The sequence below is a fragment of the Hyposmocoma kahamanoa genome, unplaced genomic scaffold, assembly GCF_003589595.1.
Source record: "Hyposmocoma kahamanoa isolate Upper Pololo Valley unplaced genomic scaffold, ASM358959v1 92, whole genome shotgun sequence".
NCBI lineage: Eukaryota > Metazoa > Arthropoda > Insecta > Lepidoptera > Cosmopterigidae > Hyposmocoma > Hyposmocoma kahamanoa.
In genome coordinates, this window is record NW_020654748.1 from 14,878,677 (window position 1) to 14,898,910 (window position 20,234).

General features: G+C 33.8%; 3 protein-coding genes across 4 annotated transcripts; 1 reads left to right on the forward strand and 2 right to left on the reverse strand.

Moving 5' to 3' along the window:
- The first annotated feature begins 10,996 nt into the window (after window positions 1–10,996).
- LOC113236849 lies at window positions 10,997–13,719 on the forward strand. 2 transcript variants are annotated; one of them, XM_026473051.1, is made up of 3 exons: window positions 10,997–11,335; window positions 12,424–12,521; window positions 13,374–13,719. In XM_026473051.1, exons 1-3 carry the CDS (start codon window positions 11,180–11,182, stop codon window positions 13,693–13,695), a joined length of 576 nt encoding a protein of 191 aa, XP_026328836.1. In that variant the 5' UTR covers window positions 10,997–11,179; the 3' UTR covers window positions 13,696–13,719. The 2 variants fall into 2 exon arrangements, with proteins under 2 accessions (XP_026328836.1, XP_026328837.1); XM_026473052.1 differs by having other exon boundaries at window positions 11,065–11,103.
- A 47-nt stretch (window positions 13,720–13,766) lies between these two features.
- Window positions 13,767–15,658, reverse strand: LOC113236850. Its single transcript, XM_026473054.1, has 3 exons — window positions 15,435–15,658; window positions 13,962–14,184; window positions 13,767–13,882 (listed from the first exon to the last, which is right to left on the reverse strand). The coding sequence occupies exons 1-3, from the start codon at window positions 15,602–15,604 to the stop codon at window positions 13,811–13,813; spliced, it is 465 nt and encodes a 154-aa protein (XP_026328839.1). The 5' UTR covers window positions 15,605–15,658; the 3' UTR covers window positions 13,767–13,810.
- A 2,022-nt stretch (window positions 15,659–17,680) lies between these two features.
- Window positions 17,681–18,509, reverse strand: LOC113236995. Its single transcript, XM_026473235.1, has 2 exons — window positions 18,306–18,509; window positions 17,681–17,979 (listed from the first exon to the last, which is right to left on the reverse strand). The coding sequence occupies exons 1-2, from the start codon at window positions 18,497–18,499 to the stop codon at window positions 17,730–17,732; spliced, it is 444 nt and encodes a 147-aa protein (XP_026329020.1). The 5' UTR covers window positions 18,500–18,509; the 3' UTR covers window positions 17,681–17,729.
- Window positions 18,510–20,234: the final 1,725 nt, after the last annotated feature.

Consider the following 20,234-nt stretch of genomic DNA (forward strand, 5'->3'; position numbering starts at 1 on the left):
TCAGTGCGGCCAGAGCGCTGCGATGGCATGTCGTATGCGCAGCTACAAATTTTTGCCTCGCATTAAATTTAACGATTGGCCTGGAACTGGAGAAAGGGGATAAGACGGTGTGATAACGATGTAAGGAGGTCACACTGTCACAAACTGTCCCGATTTGAAGTAACGTCATCCTGGAAAGGATGCCAAGCTCCCTGGCTGCATTTTTGGCCATGAATTGTACATATCTGCCGAAGTTCAAATTGGACAACAGGTCAACTCCAAGTCTGGAGACGGTTGGCTTGTATGTTTACTTTGAGATCAATATCTATTTTTGGTATTTGGTAGGAACAAAAAGGTTTTGGAAAAAACATTAGTTATTAATATACTTTCGATATAAGATCATTATTTACGTTTTACCGGGTTTTCTATAAGAAATAGTTCTGTCACAATGGTGTAACTTAATATGTTTATGACGTCATTGGTTTTATCACAAAAACAAAAGAAACCATAAACACCACGATCTTAATATCCCTCAGTCGTTTACTTAGTGGTGTAGAGAAAAAATGTAAAATCTTTTTTAATTTTTGTTTTGTTGAATTTTTTAGCCGACTTGAAAAACGGAGGAGGTTATCAATCCGACTGTTTTTGTGTGCATTTTCAATGATTTTTTTTGTTAAAAAGCGGGTGTTTTAGTAGCCCGCCTGTTCTAATTTGAAGAAAATATTCCACCTCTAAGGGTGGGAAATTAGGAGATGAACACGGTTTATATGACTTCACCCACTTTCCGCTAACTGAATTCAATAAAACTTGGCAAATAGATGACGTAATTCCACATACTTTTGAGGTCGGTTTTTTCAGAAAAAAAAAAAAAATTATTATGTACAATTCGAATTTGTAAAAATATGTTCATTTGTTTATGCCTGACCCTGCTATTTGCGACTATCATACAGTATGAATAATAAGTCTATATAATTATGTCCTAAAGATAAAAATTGATTGGATTTCATCTTGTTACTAATGAATTTTGCAAGAGATTAACCGAAAAATTACTATTTTGATAAATGTCCTCGTCTTCTCATTAATCCACAAGACCTAAAACAGCCATTGCAAGATTACTTGTCTTCTTAAAAGTATTGTAGAGGTAAGTAGCATTGTGAAAGTAAAAAGTAAGTATAATATAAACGGCTTTTAAAAAAGCACGTGACAAATGGGCTAATGTATCAGTGACTATAAAACTATGTTATTATGGCCAGTATGAAAAATTTATCGTTGTTTATATGGAAGTAATTTTTGAGGAAAACGACTTATTTACGTCGCAATGAGTAATATATCAAACTTTGGATTTTTTTTCGTACAAATGTAAACTTACATTAATTCGTGACAATAAAAACAATATGGCAGTAAAAATAGTAAAGATTAAAATTAGATTATATAATTAATGCAAGTAAACTATCGTAGGAACCATTAATTTTTTTTGTGAAAACAAGTTTGGCATAGTAAATTTTTTGGTCAAGCAATTTTTTGGCTTTTGGGTAATTTCACGAAATAGTATGAAAAGGCACAATGTGCGATTAGTTAATACCCTAAAGGGAAAACTATACAAGACCGTGATTAGACACGTCGTACTGTATGGATCAGAATGTAGGGCGATGAAAAGGGAGAATGAACGAACTATGCTTGCAGCGGAAATGCGTATCTTGAGACGGATGTGTAGAGTGACGAGAAAGGATAAGATAAGGAATGAGTACACCAGAGGAATTTTGAAAGTAGCGCCAGTAACGGAAAAGACGAGGAGTAATATTTTAGCGTGGTTATGGACATGTCATACGGTGGGAAGAAGGTCATGTCAGGAGAAGAATGTTAGGTATGGATGTGGAGGGATATAAGGGGAAAGGAAGGTCAAAGAAAAGATGGATGGATTGTGTGGAAGATGACATGGATAAGAGAGAGACTGATAGAGGAGAGTGGAAGAAAAATACATGTTGTGCCGACTCCACTTAGCGTGGAATAAGGAAAGGAAGAAGAATGGCATTTCATTGTATCGGAAGAAAAAATCGGGACACCAGAAGTTAGTCAAATTTAATAAAATGTTTGAAACAAAATGAATAATATTGTAACGCTCCATGGTCACGGGTTGACTCAACGGGTAGAGTCAACCCGTGACCATGGAGCGTGCAACCGTTCCGAAATATCGGGAAAATAAAAAGAAGTCTTACCGTGGTAAGAAACCTGATATTAGTGGTAATCGTTTAGTGAATAATCACAAGTCTTAAAATTTATAAAACTCAAAATAGATTGAATAGTATGTCAATGTATGTAGACGTATAAGTGAATGTATGTATATGCATGATTGTCTTCTACGTATGATATGGATCTATGTTGAGTGTGTGTGCGTTATCTATATAACCTGAATATATTTTTTTATTTTCTTCATCAATATAGATAAAAAATAATATATAATAAAATAATATTTAAATAATAACAATATTTTTTTCATCAATATAGATAAAAAATAATACATATTTATTACAAGCATCACTCACGAAAAGCCCTTTCGGCTTTATACACGGCGAAATTAATAAATAATAGTTAATAATAGTTATGCAAGGCAGCAATGTTATTGTTTGACGCGAGTGCTTGTATTGAAACCTGTACGAAAGACTACAGCTTTCTACACACCAAGCCCACCGACCCGGCGACACAGCCCGGCGGGTTGGTGTCGGCGGCCTTGTGTCTAGAATCATGTCATAGGATTAGGTTAGAAATAAGGGCGCCGACACCAACCCACCTGCTTGGCGGGCTCGGTGTGTAGAAAGCTTAAGATTGAACCCGAATAAATTGAACAGAAGAAAGGTTCAAAAATAGAATCCTGAGCGTAGCGAGGTTTTCAAGGCACGAGACGCAAGACAATTTTGCTGCTGAGCGAAACACATAACTTTTCACCTCACTATAGCGAGGAAAAAGGCCGATGAATGAAAAACAGTTAAACTATAACAAATCAGTTTTAGTAAACAAAATTAGTTCTCGTTGTCAATTTAATGTCAACAATAATAAGAATAAAATATACCTACATACCTTCCGATTTATATTACATAATACAACGTAAGACAAATCGCGTGGTTGAACGTGTCATGTTTTTTTTACATTGCAAGAAAAAGCTAGGTGCACCACAGTCCATCGTCAAGTTCCAATTTCAAAAACCTTATCCTAAATAACGCTATTGCGCGCAGATTTCTAATGAAAAAGAAAACCTTTCCGAGCTAGTGAGGTGAAAATAAATTTATTTTTCTTCAGCCTATAAAATTCCTTCGTAGTTTTTTGAATTTTTTGTATTTATATATAATTACTTCTACAGATGACCATGATTATCCTGGCGATCTTACTTGCCGTTAACATCGAAGTCGGGCTGTCAGTCAGCAGGCTGACACAACCAAGGATGCTTAAAGATAGGAATTTGCCTAAGATCATTTCTCTTGTTCAATTGCTGGGTCTATTGTCTGAAGATACACACCTGAAGATACCTTTATATCAAGAGGAGTCACCGGAGGTTATGCTCGTACATAATGTCGATTTACATGACAGTGAAGAACAAACCGATTTGTCATTAATTAGTAAATTATTAAGACGTCCGCAGTCGATACCGAAATCTAAAATTCCAAAGGATGTAAGGAGTCTATATTACGCGGAAACGGATGCAAACGATAAAGAGATTTATTCAAAATGGTTATATAGTCTTCGAGACGTAGCAGAGTTATTAAAAGAAAGATTTGATGTTGATATTGCTATTTAGTCTCCGTCAATATTATATAGGCTTGAAGTTGAGCGTCAATTATGCGCTTTACGCACCACGTGATATCAAATACTTTGAGCTCCGGTCCGTACTACATTCATGTAACATACAAAATTTCATGCAAATTATTCGAAAATGCTGCACGCAGTACATAAGGTATGCTCAAAGACCGTGTTCGCGTACGTGTAATATTGTATATAAGTACCTAATCAAATATATAAAGCTACAAGTTTAGACTCACTGATAGACATAGGACGCATACTTCCCGATATAGTGGAAAAAACATATTTATATCGTTGTACGCGGATACGCTCCAAAGTAAAGAATCAAATATGAGAGGACCTGAATATGGAAAATATAAAAGAGTGATCCACGGACTGCAAAAACTATAATATATGGCGGGAATATTAATGCATTTTTATGTGGTACTCCCTGGATAAATTACGCCGGAAAGAAAAAATGTTCGAAATACAAATTAACAAGATGGCCGCCGTACAAAATTCAAAGTCGTTTATCACGGAGACTAATAGAAATAGGTAGGAGGTGCTAGAAGGAATGTCATAGGGGTAACACTGGTCAACTGCCTGGGCGAATAAAAATTCAAGATGGCGAATCCAAAATGGCGGCCGAAGAAAAATTTGGTTCGATCCGGATGAAAATTGGCATGCGGGGGTGTTTAGGTGTCCTTAATCATAATTTATTGTCAAAAGTTTTTTTCGCCATTTTATAATATGGCTGCCATATAAGCGTTTTGCGTCATTAAAAATAGTTGCCGAATGATTTGTTTTGTGATTTGTAGTTGCTCTGATTCGGCTGAAAATTGGTATGTAGTGTAGATTTATGCGTACTATATGTATACTCATATTATTCTCAATAAAGCAGTGTTATACCAGCCTTCGCTCGTTTCACTCATCGCCACCAGCTCCCATCCTTACATGGCGACCATGCCATATTTGGGCTCTGCCGCTCGCGTCGCGACTTATATTACAAATTAAATAAAAATGATATCGGACAATAAGTGTATGAAATACGCGTTTACTGACATTGTGTGCATCAGTTGAAATGTGTAACTTCTAAACCGGAGCCACAAACTTTACAAATTACATCCCAAGTCGGTTACCACAAGACAATAACCAGCACCCAGGTAGAAACACACATCGGGATAATTTCTTGGTGCATGCTGGCGTTTATTCTAATTTTTATACTTGTCAGTACAATCATTCTCGTACGCTATTGCATTAAATGCTTGAACAAGAGAGTCGACGTTGGAGTGGAGACTGGCATACTACGTGTACAGAAGATAGGTTAGCAGCCTACAAACAGACTATCTACCTTCCCGTGATGTGATGTTGCGATAATACGATATGTGATAATGTTCTTGTGAAAGGTGACTACAGTGAAGTGTAAACACGCAAAATCGGCATGTACGAGTACATAGTTTTATGTATATGTTACGGCGGAAAAGGTACGACAATTATGACACTTTAGCATAAGGATACTGTTCATTTAGATATATATAAAAAAGGTATATTATTAGAGTATGAAAATAAGTGTAATAAGTTGGTTAAATACGGTTAAGGCAGTTTATATGGATGGCAGGTTATATAGAGAAACTATGCAATGAATTGGTAAATAGGACCTTCAATGGTTTCCACATATATCTTCCCTGGCCAGCAGATTAAGCTCCGTTGCATACGCAGTCCGCAGAATACGTGAGCTTACCGATGTTAGTACTGCTAGACTAGTTTACTTTACTTACTTCCATAGTATAATGTCCTACGGGATTCTCATGTGGGATAAAGCGGCAGATATTCAAACCATATTTGTATTGTAAAAACGAGCGATTCGTTCTGTGTACCGTCTAGGCTCTCGGGTTCCTCTCAGAAAAAAGTTTAAGTAGACTGGTATCATGACTGTGGCATAACAGTACATTTACTCAAATATTTTATATACCCGTAAAAATATACATAATTTCAATAAGAAAGAAGATATCCACCATATTAACCTTAGAGCTAAGTCCAAACTCATGGTACCACGATTTCGTTTAACCAAGGTAAATAACTCTTTTATGGGGAACTGTATACATTTTTACAATAAGATTCTGGAGCATATATTAAGTTTATCATTTCTTAAGTTTAAAAACTACATAAAAATATTTTGATCGAAAAATCATGTTACAAAATTGAAGACTACGATACTACAATACGACTACTTAGATAAAGATGTATGGAAAGACGACATGGCTCCAGAATCCACACAAATTTGAATGAAAGTGTATTCCATAGCATTTAAGTTTATTTGAAAAGAGCAATCCCTAGAGTTTCTTGCTTGTTCTTCTCAGGGAGGTCAGCGTAGTGAACGAGAAGTAGCTTAAATGTGACGTTTTCAAGTGTATATTTATTTTATCTATGAAGTAAATAATCTTTGACTTTGACTTTGCATCAATTATGTACCTACACATGTATACACCGAAACACATGTTTAATAATGAAAGTTACGAATATACCTTTATAAGAACGAGGATTTAAGGGTCCATTGCCGAGCAAAAATTGTATTTATTACATTTTATCTCTTGTCTTTTGTTAACTAACCAACTATCTTCTTCGCTTTATGCGATCTTGGTGTCTTAACGGCAGGTACAATATGTGTATGGTGGTGAATTGATGACTACAAGTATCGTGTCGTGAAAGACCTTAAGAATTAATGTATTTTTGTGCCGAACTTAGTTCTGTTTTCACGCGCACTTTTGGCATTGTGAGCACTACGAGATAATCTATTTATCGAAAGCGATTCATAATTTTCAATTTAACTGTCCTCTGGATATATATACCTATTTATTACCAACATTGTGTTTCAAGTTTTTAGGCATAAAATGTTGCTTATTTTCAGTGTTACATAATCTATTGTTTGTATCCGTTATTTAAGTATACGATGTACATAGCAAAATACCTCGTTTAGTATTTAAGTTAGGTATATACCAATCAAACCTCGTGTAAGTACCTATATTAGAAGGAAAGTTTGTGGATCCATCGCAGACTAAAAAATGTATTCCAGTCTCGCTCTCACTTTCTCTCTCCTCTTTTGTCAAATATTAACCAATTCATCGCTTTTTATACGATTTTGGTGTATTAGCCACAAGTACTATATGGTACGGTGGGGGGTGACTACAAGTATCGTGAAAGATTATTTAATGGAATGTTCTGAACTTAGTTCTGTTGTCTCGCGCACTTTTGATATTCTTTGTATTACGACTACGACATAATCTATTAGTCGCATGCGAAATATTTGTTATCAAAGTTCTGAAATGGATTCGCTGTTTTAATTTATCTATCACCTGGATGTTTATATGTATTGGCTCTACAATGCTTCAAGGTACCAGGTATCGATTGTTACTTATTTTCAAAGTCTTACAAAATGATTGTTTATATCGATTGTTCAAGTACCCCGCATAGTAGTTACTTTAGGTACACGCCAGTTAAATCTCGTATAAGTACTTGCGTGTGTTATTAGTACAAAAGTTTCTGGGTCCATCGCAGAGCAAAAATTGTATTCCATTTTCTCTTTCCTCTTCTGTCAACTATTAACCAACACTTCGCTTTTCATACAATTTTGTACAATATGTGTAGTTTGACAAATAAAATATGGTGCGGTAGGTGGTGATTTCAAATATCGCGAAAGAAATAAAAATAAGTCTGAATGTCTATAACCATTATCACAATATTGGTTGCAAATTTTCCGGCTTCACTTATTTTCAGTGTATTTACTCCATCGATTGTTTGTATCGATTGTTTAAGTACACAATGTATACAGCACATTTTTAATGTGGATTCCCTATTTTCAATTTATCTGTCCTCTGGATGTCTTTAAGTATTGGCAAGATTATGCTTCAAATTTTCAGGCATTGATTCTTGTTTATTTTTTCAGTAAACTTACATAATCGATTGTTTAAGTACACAGCAAAATTCCCGTATAGTAGTTAAGTTAGGTACCATACTGGGCCCATTATACACCTAAGCTATTGTAACATCTGTGCCTACTTATGGTAACAAGAAATTATTATTAATATTATTACAACGTGTACAGCAAATTTTTAATATGGATTCACTGTTTTCAATTTATCTATCCTCTGGATGTCCATAACTATTGCCAACATTGTGTTTTAAATTTTTAGGTACAAATTGATGCTTATTTTCAGCGTTCTTGCACAATCGATTGTTTATTTTTTTCAATAATAATAATCCATTAAATAATCCATTATTTTTATTTATTATTTATTTTTATTTATTTATTAAGTACACAATGTATACAACAAAGGTTTAATTTGGATACACCGTTTTCAATTTATCTATGCTCTAGAGTCTAAGAATTGGCACTATTATGCTTCAAGTTTTCAGATATTGATTGTTGCTTATTTTCAGTGTAGGTACTTACACATTTGATTTATGAATCGATTGTTTAAGTACACTACGTATACAGCAAAATACCCATATGGTAGTTAAGTTAGGTACCTGCCAATCAAATTTCGTGTAAATTCTTTCATTCGAATGAAAGTTTGTAGGTCCTTTGCAGAGCAAGCTCTCCACTTCTGTCAACTATTAACCGACTTTTCTTTTTTATACGAGTTTGATGCGTAACACTTTATAGCGGTGACTACAAAGTGTTGCCAAAAATAGAAAGAAATCTTGTGTTCATTAAAAACATTGTGTTCCAAGTTTCCCGGCAAAAATTGTTGATTATTTTCAGTGTATTTACGCTATCGACTTTTTGTATCGATAGTTTAAGTACACAATGTATGTAGCAAGTTGTAACAGAAATTCACTGTTTCCAATTTATCTGCCCTCTGGATGTGTTCAAGTATAGGCACTATTATGCTTCAAGTTTTCAGGAATTGACTGTTTGATTATTTATCTCATATTGCTCATTGTTGCTGATTTTTAGTGTACTTATACAATTGATCGTTAAAGTACACGACGTGTACAGCAAACTTTTAATATGAATTAACTGTTTTCATTTTATATGTCCTGTAGATGTCCATAGCTATTGCCAACATTGTTTCAAATTTTCAGGAATAAATTGTTGCCTATTTTCAGTGCATCGTACTGTGTCGATTTTTTAAGTATTTACACGACGTACATAGCAAAATACCACTATAGTGGTTAAGTTAAGTACTTAATATCAAACTTCGTATAAGTACCTAAATTAGGATGATATTTTGCGGGTACATAAGGCAAAAATATTTACTTCATTACTCTCTGCTCTTCTCTCAACTGTTAACCAATTCTTCGTTTTTTATGCGATATTGGTGTCTTAGCGGAAATACAACATTATGTACGGTGGGTGGTGGCTACAAGTATTTGATAGATAGTGCCGAGTTTCGTTCTGTTCATTTCTTCCACTTTATCTGGATATTTAACTCTACTACCGTAATTGTGTAACACAATTGAAGGCATTGCACGAAGTTTGGTTTTTTAATATACCCGTTGACTGTTTGCTACGTATTGCAGTCGGCTTTCTTAAAACTTATATTTTACAAAAGCGGATCACGATGGGAAAAGGACGAAGCTACTGTGGGGATGCATATCTTATTTTGTATAATAATTATGATCAATTTGTATAACTACCTTAATCATATGAATAATGATAGCTACAAAATTATTAAATTTACAGACACTAAATAATTATGATATTTCAATTGTTAAATTCGTTATTACTTCTATTTATTGAAAATACCATACATTATTGCCGGATGGTCGAGTTCCGAGTGCCATAGGCGCATCCCGCAGCATAAGCACACCCCGTATTTGAAATACGACCACGCGCCGCAGGCCGAGCGGGAACCCACCGTAGATGGGGTACAGGGCTCGTAAGTAATAAAATGACTTGATTTGCCTATGTTACGCGACACGAATGTTGTCACGACTAAAGGTAAACTTTGTGTATTTCCGTGTTTGATTCTCTAATCCAATAAGGCTTTTTGACACTTGTCATTGCAATTACTTATTTTCATATTAAGACAATAGAATTATGACTACAGACTCAACAGTATAGTCCCACTCTTACAATTCTTATTTCATTATTGTATACAAAAATAGACCTAAGTTTCCACCTTACGTTATCGTGGTGGATTCGTTTATTATGCCTGATATCGCTTTGTATGCACCTGATTCAAACAAATTGTATATTACGAGTTCATTTGCATTAAGTACCTACTGTTGACAACGAAATGTTTTTGAATTTAAAATTTTATTTTTATGTGCGTGTACAGTTACGATCGACTTAACAATAGATTATTAAAAAACTCGTATTTGTAACATAGTCAAAGAATATGTAAACTACAATGTAAATTATTAACAAACAGTTGTCAAAACGAGCATTGCGCGGTAACAATGAGACAGTTTGCACTTATTTGCTCAAATGTACCTAATATTTATGGACGTTAAGTTTGTGAAGTTTGTGTTTTATCCTTGTCTTTAATAAGTGTTTCGAAGCTTTTGGTTTTCCATAATATAGAATAAACAGATTATTATAGAACAGTCGAGCGCGTCAAGGACCGATTATTATTTGTTGAAGTAAGGTTAGTTCAGCTTAGAACAGTAGAATATAACAAAGAGACGATTTTAGCTGATTTTACATCATATATGATCATACTAACATAGAGCTAAATAAAATTAGCATTTATTTGTACTATATCATAACACTTAAGTTATCCAAATGATTGATACCATTAAGTTATGAAAATGTGCTTATTATTACCTGTCTGTTGAGTCATTGCCGTAGTTGCAAACTTTCTTACCACTACCTCACCTCATTTGAAGTAGGACATTGTACCGCCTCATTTTTTCAAATGAGGTACTCCCTCAAACTCAATTAAGGTAATAAAACAAATATTCATATACTACAATGTTCTTTTATTAAAATATAAATAATAAATTAGTCATTCACTCTCTCAGAAGTGATCAACAAATAGGACAAATTTCATTAAATGCAGTATTTCTTAATATTATAGTAAAGAGTAAACCAAAGATTCAAAGGCAATTATTTACAAACATTATGCATAAAATTAAAACCGTATAATAACGACAATAAATAATCTTATTAACTATTATTGATATTTGTTTGATAATGTTCCGAATTAAGTGCTCTTACAATATAACACAAAATTTTCCATTCTCAATTTTCCATTTAATTTACAATTGTAATTCAAATTTAATTGGATACGGTACAAATGATGTGATGATTTGCAAAACTACATATACAGTTTTTACACATTTTGTGTACATTCAATACTAACATCCAAGTTGTATCGTATTACCATGTTAATTTCGACAGTTTTTGTAAGTAATTGTACCTTTAGCATAAGTTTATAGTCACGTACGTTGATAGCGACCATGTAGAAAATTTATATGTAAAATGTTACTTCTTATTGAGACTACTAGAGGGCGCTGTAGCATTTGCCATATAAAATTGTCAAAGACTGCACCGATCGCTAGCGTCAACTGTCATATTAAGATCATGGTAGAGGTACTGAAAACAACAGTTAACTGGTTTTATTTGCAAGAAACAATGGTGCGTATATTATATAGATTAATTGTTGAAGTACTAAATGCAATCTCGTCGACAAACCGAGTTCTTAGGTTTTCGCGATTGTTACGCATAGGAAATGAAACTATTTTTCCGGATTTAAATCGCGTATATTTGTTTTTTCAAACAAACCGACGTTTCGGGCCCTTTACAGGTCCCATGGTCACGGTTGACTGAGGTGGTACAGTCTTCAACCAGTTATGTCTAATATTAATGCAAACCACCCTATTTTTTCACTATAGTTACAATAGTTAACTTAACTATGATAAAAAACAAATATACGCGATTTAAATCCGGAAAAATAGTTTCATTTCCTTCGTCGACAAACGTCAAATTCAGCAAAGTAAAATTATACTTAATTATTCCGCTATATTTGTTTTGTTATTTACTTAATAAAGGCTATAAAGTGAATATAATTAATTAAATTCTAATACTGTTTACCCTACTTGAACCAACAAGTCATTGGCTCTGTATTTTTGTTTCTCGAATAAATAGTTTACTAAACAGTTTAGTTGACTAAACATGTTTCTCTTCACTTGTAATACGTTTTATTTTATTAATTTTAATTTAAAATTTACAATGCTGTAAACTAATATGAGTGACATAAGTTATTTTATAGCATTGTAAATTTTAAATTAAAGTTAATAAAATAGTATTTGCTCAGTCGTTATTTACATAACATAAGAATGTAGGTTATATAATATTCTTGGGGCACACACTCCGGTCAGCACGCTATTTAAACGTCTATTGCGGATTATTGTATTTAGCATGAGCATGCGTCGCTCACCCGACAAACAATGTATTTCTTCGCATTGAAAGGTGACGAGAGCTGTAAAGCCATAGCACACTGGCTTTGTTTATCGAGTATGAAATAGTAAATTTGTTTTGCAATAAACAAAGCAAAATACGCGAAGAATTTTAATACATGGATATTTAATTATATTATAAATAACGTGTAATAAAAGTAATAATAAAATCGTGGCAATGAGAGGACTCTACCAAAGACCATATAAAAAACTTTTATAGTGTTTATAATAGGGATTCCTATCTGATCATTTTGAAATGTTTTGCAGCTTTTGTGCATGGTAATAATTGTCGTTTATTGTTCAAACGGGACTGACATAACGATAATGCCAGCGGAATTTAAAACAGATGAACCGAAAATTGCAAGGTAGGTTTATACTTGATTCAATATGAACTGGCGTGCTTCCACTTGAAACCATAATTGTAATAGCAACAATAATAGGATTAAATGCTAACGGGTAAACTTTTTGCAAATGCTTGCAATGGGCGGCACCTCAAACGACTTGACACTTTCTCTATTTCTTATCTTTTTTAGCCTGATAATATTTGCAACTTTAAATATTACACGATTGTTTCCCAAGCTTCGAGGTGGTCAATTTTATATCACTAAATCATTGACTTACAATAAATGTATATTTTATAACTTTATTAATAAATAACATAACATTTAATTTCTGCAAGTTGTGAAAAAGCAGACAAAATTTTAAATGATTCTATAAATATTGAAATTTATATCGTCTAATTTGAATGTCAAAATATATCAGTTACTACATCGTAGTACAAAACAAGATAACACCGAAATGTCTCCTTTAAAAATACATAGTTTTTTGAGTGTCTTGTTTTGTACCCTTATTGTTTACATTCAAGTGAAAACACGCCAGGTAATATTGAACAAACTACGTTTTTTCCTCTTATCGTGGTTTGTAATAGAACGAAAAACAAAATGGCCAAAAATTTTAACTAATATATTCTTTTTTGCACCAAAAATACTTCAGAAAACTTAATTATAGAAAAAGTGTGCAAAGGTAATTAACGATACAAAAATAACACTTGCAAGGCCTGTGATAAACAGTCAGATACAATGGCTTATATACTCGATGGTTACAATTGACCGCAAAAATATTTTGAATTTTCTTTTAAAATTCTCTCATTAACACCTGATAAACCCTAGAAAAGCCAAAAAAAAAGGTAATAAAGTATTTTTCAATCTTGTCTACAGTGACAATTTTCTAGCTAAAATAAATCAAGTATACGTTAAAGCAAACAAAAGTATTATCCTTAAGCGTCGAACGGTTTTAATAGTGGGAATCGAAGAGCCTACATCATCTTTGAGAGCTAAACCAATGAAAAAAAAGGAGAAACACACCATCAACTCCCTTTTGTATCAAGAATATAATGACAAGAATGAGCTGCTTAATAGCTTTTTGATGCGCAATTTGAAAGACGTGTCAATATTCTTCAAAGAATTTCTTGAGACAGATATATGTTATGGTGAATGTGAAGCCTCAGATGACGTTGTAACTGCAAGACACGCAGGTTAACCAAGAGCCTTAAATTTTGTTATAATAGATCTGATGAGCTTTGATTAAAAGTTGAATAATAATAACATATTACACACTAAGGGTTTTTCACTATCTTTACATTACATTACATTCGTTATCCTCCTATTAACGACGCTACTACATCTGGAGGGTAATGGGTACGATCGAGAAAGTCCTCTTCAAAAGCCTGTAAAAAAGAGATTAAACTTATTGTATTTGTTAATAGCGTACGTTAATAAAGATTAAATTGTAAGGGAATAACTTACATCTGGTTTATATTCTGGTTCAGTGGCAGACGAAAATTCTATATTTTCTATTGATACTGCATCAACGGGGTTTTTATATGTTCCAGCTTCAGGTGAGATTTCCGTACCCATAAAGTTGATATTCATAACATCGCCTTTATCGAGTCGAGAGAGAGAGTTCATTTTGTCTTCGACCATTGAATTTCCGGCGCTGTATCCGTAATCGACGATATCCCCGCCAGAGCTAAAAAATGTTGCGAGTTTCATAATTTCTTTGTATTTATTTACATTTTGCTTTGGATTGTTTTTCTGTTGAATTTTCATATTTAAAACTTTATGTGGAAGAAATTCGTCAGAAGCAGTGCTACTCCACTGTTGAAGAAATTTATTAAAATCAAAATTGTACAGATTATTATTCCCTTCCCGGTAATAATAAAGTGGCGGCATCTTAATATCCATAATCATAGAACTTATTGCGTCTTTCAAATGAGCTTCTTTGTATTTTGGTATATCATAATTTTTGATAAAAACATCTTCATTGAACAACTCAAGGTCTTTCTTAAGGTTTCTACAAAAGGAAATTGTGTAGAGTAATTTTTAAAAATGTTTGATGATGTATAATATGTAAGTACAGGTAATAAAAAATATTACGATTTTTTTCTGGCAAAAAATATGTTCATACAAACGAATTGATTTAGCTTTATTTTTGGAACGGAACACTCATGGTTCTCATGTGAATAGTTTTGACATGATTCGTAATGGGATTATTATAATTAAATGATTAAAGTCACTGGTTTAAGGAATAAAGATACCCTTTAGCATATAAAACATGCTAACGATGGCCAACTGTAGACATAAGCGTGAAGTTATTCGCCCATCCCTATTAAGGTTGAGCTTGCTTCTTTTAGTTTTTCAAACTCTTAAGTAAATTATAAAATATATACATATAGCACTATTATTACAATAGTGTTGTGACTAAACATACGTGAAATTCACGGTTATCTCTCTCTACACGCCAATACAACCGTCGTCGTTAGAATATTAAAAGATATCTACTTAACTCTAAATAAGACAAACCTTTTGTGATCTAGTTCTGGACTAAACAGTTCTTACTCAACAATATGAAATTACTGTTCCCTTTTAATTTTTAATATATTTCACAAGTAGGAAATCGTTTACATGTCTATAATAAACTTTAACTTATAAGTACATGAATTTTCATAATCTTTCATGGGAAGTGACTAATTCGTTTTTCATCGATTCTGAAAAAAATACACTTTTTGAGTTGATACACTATTGTAATAACAGTGTACTAAGTTATTTATATAAATACAAATATATGAAATAGCCACTGTTTTAAGATAAAGGAAAATTTTTGGGAAAAAAAGGAAGGAGTTTTCAGTATTCTGGAACCACAATTAGGGCAGCAGTGCGACGTAGGGTTGGTAATTAACATACAACATTTGAAAGCCACGTTTTCACATTTTTACTTACCGGAAGTTATTAGCTCTAACAGGATTTTCCAATCTGCCGTCATTGTACTGACGGTAATTGTAGTACGCTGCAGGTACATACGGAGAACGTGTTATGATTTCAAATCCCGACGGGCCGATCGTCCCCCGGGGAGAAAAACTTGCAACGATTGTTAAAAGTTGAAAAAGCATGAAGTGCGCCTGCGAAAAACATATCACTTGAAATGTATTAACATTCACATAGCAGCAGTAGAGCTCCTTGTGAAAGAGTCCGTCCAGGGAAGTACTGTCACCTTACCTATTTCTGCCGCCAAGCAGTAATGTTAGCATTACTGCGTTCCGGTTTAGAAGGGTAAGGTAAGGGTGCTGGTGCACATGGGACTTGTCAACTTATGTCTCAGGGTGACGAGCGCAGTGGCAGTGCCCCTCAGATCTTTGCGTTTTAAAGCTCTGAGTGGCACTGCAACTGTTAAGGACAGGCGTGTAGCTTACCATTAGGTGCACGACTTATATTATAAAAAAAGACGATATTATAAAAAAAAAACATATCCAACTGGAATTTGGTGAAATTTTACAGACATTCCTCTGTACAAAAAATTTACAAGAACTTTGATAATTGCACACATCGTGCATACTAAAAAAAACTTACTATTTACGTGATAATATAATATATTTTTCTGAATAATATAAATTAGTTTAATTCAATGTGTAAATATAGCATTTTTTTGGAACGACCGATTATGTTACACCATTATATGTATACATTAAATTTTAAATTCTAAAGAAAGCTTACCTTTTTTACAACATGACCTTGCATATTGGTTTTGAATAGTCCCACTGTTGTCTAAAATAATCCTGATTGCACTACACGCTGACACTGTTCGATATGGTTACAATGCGGATCAAATTTGCGTTATAACTCACCGATGTTTGATTCATGAGTGTGGAGGAAAACTCTCGAGGCTTTGGCTAATATTGTCGGAACGTGTTATCCGATTTGAATACCTACGATTTTTGTGCAACTCTAATGACTACATCGTTGTGATGACTGATGAGTTAATTGTAATAACCATTGTTCCATCTTGGTCAAATATCTTCTACCCGTCACAAGTAAACAAATAACAATGCTTACACATTGGCTCATTTGTTTAAGTATTGCAGCAAAAAAAAAACTGTTTAATAAACCGTTTTCGACTTGTATAAGTCCAGTACATTTTTTTTACACACACTTTTTTTTTACACTACCACTAATTTAGGTAACTGTCATAGAAGAGATTGACGTAAATATATAACTAATGGTGCAATAATATAATAATAATACTGCATTCACTTCAGTTGATTTCGGTCCGTAAATGGGGTTCAAACCAGCTAAGAAGCTGAGAAGACTAAAGTTATTTAATAATAATAATAAATTCAAAATTAATCTTTTTAGGCCTTCGGAGAGGCGAGAGTCTAAAATAGATACAATAATAATAATAACGATGATAATGATGACGATGATGATAATTTAAAAAATCAGGTGACGGAAGGGCCGGTTTTAGCGGCACTGCCTCCTGATGTCGTAGCATCATTGTTAGGAGGAAAATTGGGCAAAACTTGATATTTCGCATCGTGGATCTGCACGCTAGACAACGCAAAATAAATTCGTTTAAAAAACTTTTTTTTCATAGCCCCGCACTAGGGAAACCCTGTGTCGCGGGTGCCATGGACACACACATAGACAACCACAAATTACACCCAAATTCACGAGAGAAATAAATGTAGGCCATATAAATATACTTTGATTTGATACTTTGATTCCCGACACGGGAATCGACGCTGGGACCTTTGCGTGGCAGAAATTGACCAGTTGACGAAAATGGCGTATTAACGAAAATGACGAGTGGTCTCCTAATTCAACCGTTCGGCCACCTACACATTGTACACCAAATTAACAGATTGATCGTGAAATCAAATTATCGTCTAATTTTCCTCCTTTCTGTACGTAAAGTACAATTTTTGACTAAGTAGAGAGCTGCTTTTCATTCAATGTCTGTTTTTCGTGATCGTAAGAAGTTCCAGAGTGAACTTTTGGAGCAATAAAACGTTATGATTTAATAAGTATTCAATTTAGATTAGGTGTTCAGCTAACATTATCAAGAGGTTACTCTAATAACTCGGAGACCATACGTCACTCAAAGCATTCTAGAATACAAATTAAAATGATTCAACTTGCACGTAATACAGTTTATGGAAATAAATAATAATTAATAAAAAAAACCTCGCTGAATCATCATTTAGATTGAAATCTAACTTTTAATTTTTATTGAAATTTTGTCTACGTGCCGTGGTGCACGGGTTTAGATTGCTCCAAGATTTTCGTTTTTCTGTCGTATTTCATGAGCGTGTGCGTTCTTGAGGGTGTGCGACTGCGTAGACGCAATGGCTGTTCGAGATGCAGTATCCCGGCTTGGTAGCGCCCACGCTCCAACTCAACTTCGGGACACGCTAACCGAGACATTGCATTGAGACGATATCGTCCGTGTTCTCGCTGCAAAATGCCTAACTTCACGCCCCGCTTTAGTGCCCTACAACATATACAATTTCAATTAACGTAATAACGTGAATCTATTTTGCAAGCGATGTTTTATAAAGTATTTATTATTAAAGGTACACAATTGACAGAGATGTTAGGAAAATATGTAGTTCCTAGGATACATAAACCACAAAGCATGCAGCCTTCTTAACAATTTCTGTGAACTTTCTGTGTGCTTAAACTACACTTTAAAACCAGTTTACAAAGTCTAAGTAAGCATAAAGATTAATTGCATTTACATACATGATAAAACAGAAATTCTAATAAAAGAAAATAATAAATAGGTTGCTATCAAAGACAAGAATATGTTCGGATTACCGTGTAACTTTCCGACTTATATTGGGACCTTTGAGTGAATATTCCATTTTAATAAACTTGACAATAGTACGCGCCGTCCATGCTGTGTTCTTCGTGAGCTTTTTGATAGCCGAAAGAACTAATTGTCCCGTGTTGTTCTTTGAGAGTTTATTTCTGGTATAGCGGAATATTCTTTTTCTACTAGTTTTCGCCATGCCACGTGAACTTCAATTATAAAAAAAATTATTGAATATTGGAGCCAAAGAGTTTATTAGTTATTTTATTTATAATAATGCACCATGCTTGAAACTGTTTAAATACTAAGCGTTATTATAATTTCCTTACCTTAAAATTTTATGAATCTATAACACCTAAAAATAACAGTGTCCAAAAGGAGACCAAAGAGAATACTGAGACATTTTTCTTGTGTGACGTTTACCACGGATATTGGCTCTATAAATTCTGAAAACGTTTTATACAGACTCTTTATTCTACACAATATTTAATATCTCTTTAGTATGGGGATTCTGTCTCTCGATCTGTGCATCAATAATAATAACAAAATAGTGGAGTATTTTCACAAAAAATATGTAAATATCATGGTAGTTAACATCATGATAATAAATATTGTATAATAATATATTCAATAAATAAATATTGTTTAACACTGCGAGACTTTTTCTGGTTGTAAAGGTATCTGTTTGCACTCCAGTCACTAAGAAAAAAAAAATTGTAGCTATTTATTAAGATTTTTTTGTAAAATAACTTCACTTTGTCATTCACAAGTTTTGTTATGGTTATGAATACAAAGATCGAACCCACAGAAACATTTTTTTCGTCGACCCGATGGTACTTGAATCCACGTTCATGCTGCACCGTAGCATTGCTCTAACCATCTGAACCAGGTCCTTTCCGAGTCGTCGAATAGATCGTTATAGATCTTTGTACTGACTTTCGGCATTCGTCGCCGCTAGTGACATCTAGTGAGAGATTTTTGAATAACCTTCTCACTTTTGATATATATGTATATCATAAATGCTAGCTATTTCGTCGCCTTACTTTCTCAAACTCGTATCTTGTAAAGAATGATTATTCAGGAAAAGGCAAAACTTTCTATTTATTTTAAATTTATAATACTTTAACAATATGTAAAAGCTAGTACGTAGTATGTACGTGCGGCGCAATATAAGTTTCCGGAATGAATAAAGAATTTATTGTTTCTCAAAATATTCTCCGTTAGCGTTAATGCACTTTTTCATACGAATGAACCAATTTTGAAAACATTTATGCAACTCCTCTCTGAAAGATATGTTTCATACTCTTCGACAGCCTCTTCAGGTGATAAAAATCGTTGACCGCGTAACTGGTTCTTAATTTTTGGAAATAAATAAAAGTCACAAGGTTGGGATTGTACGCGGGATAGCTCATAAGGTCAACGTTGTTCACCTTCAAAAATTCATTTGTCTGTATGGCTGTGTGAGAACTGGCATTATCGTGGTGCAAGATATACGGCGTTTACGGTTATTTTTACTGAGTTTGTCAATAACTTCCGGCAAACAAATGATCGTGTACCAATCACTATTCACAGTACAACGATTCTCCAAAGCAACAGTAGCCACGTGTCCCGTTTTAAAAAAAAAGAAGCAATCATTCGCTTAGAAGCACTTTGCAGGCGCGTCATTTTGAATGGTTTCGGCTCATCTCAAAAGACCCATACGCTCGATTGCTGCTTTGTTTTGGGATCGTAACTATAAATCCATGTTTCATCATCTGTTACTACACCAAATTTGACGCCCCTTCGTTGAATCTGGTAAACATGGCATTGCACCAAGTGACGCGATCCATTTTTTGAGTCTCAATTATATTGTGTGGGATCCACCAAGAGCACAGCTTTTTCACACCCAAATGCTTGTGTAGTATTGATTGTATTTGACTCATGCCTATATCTAA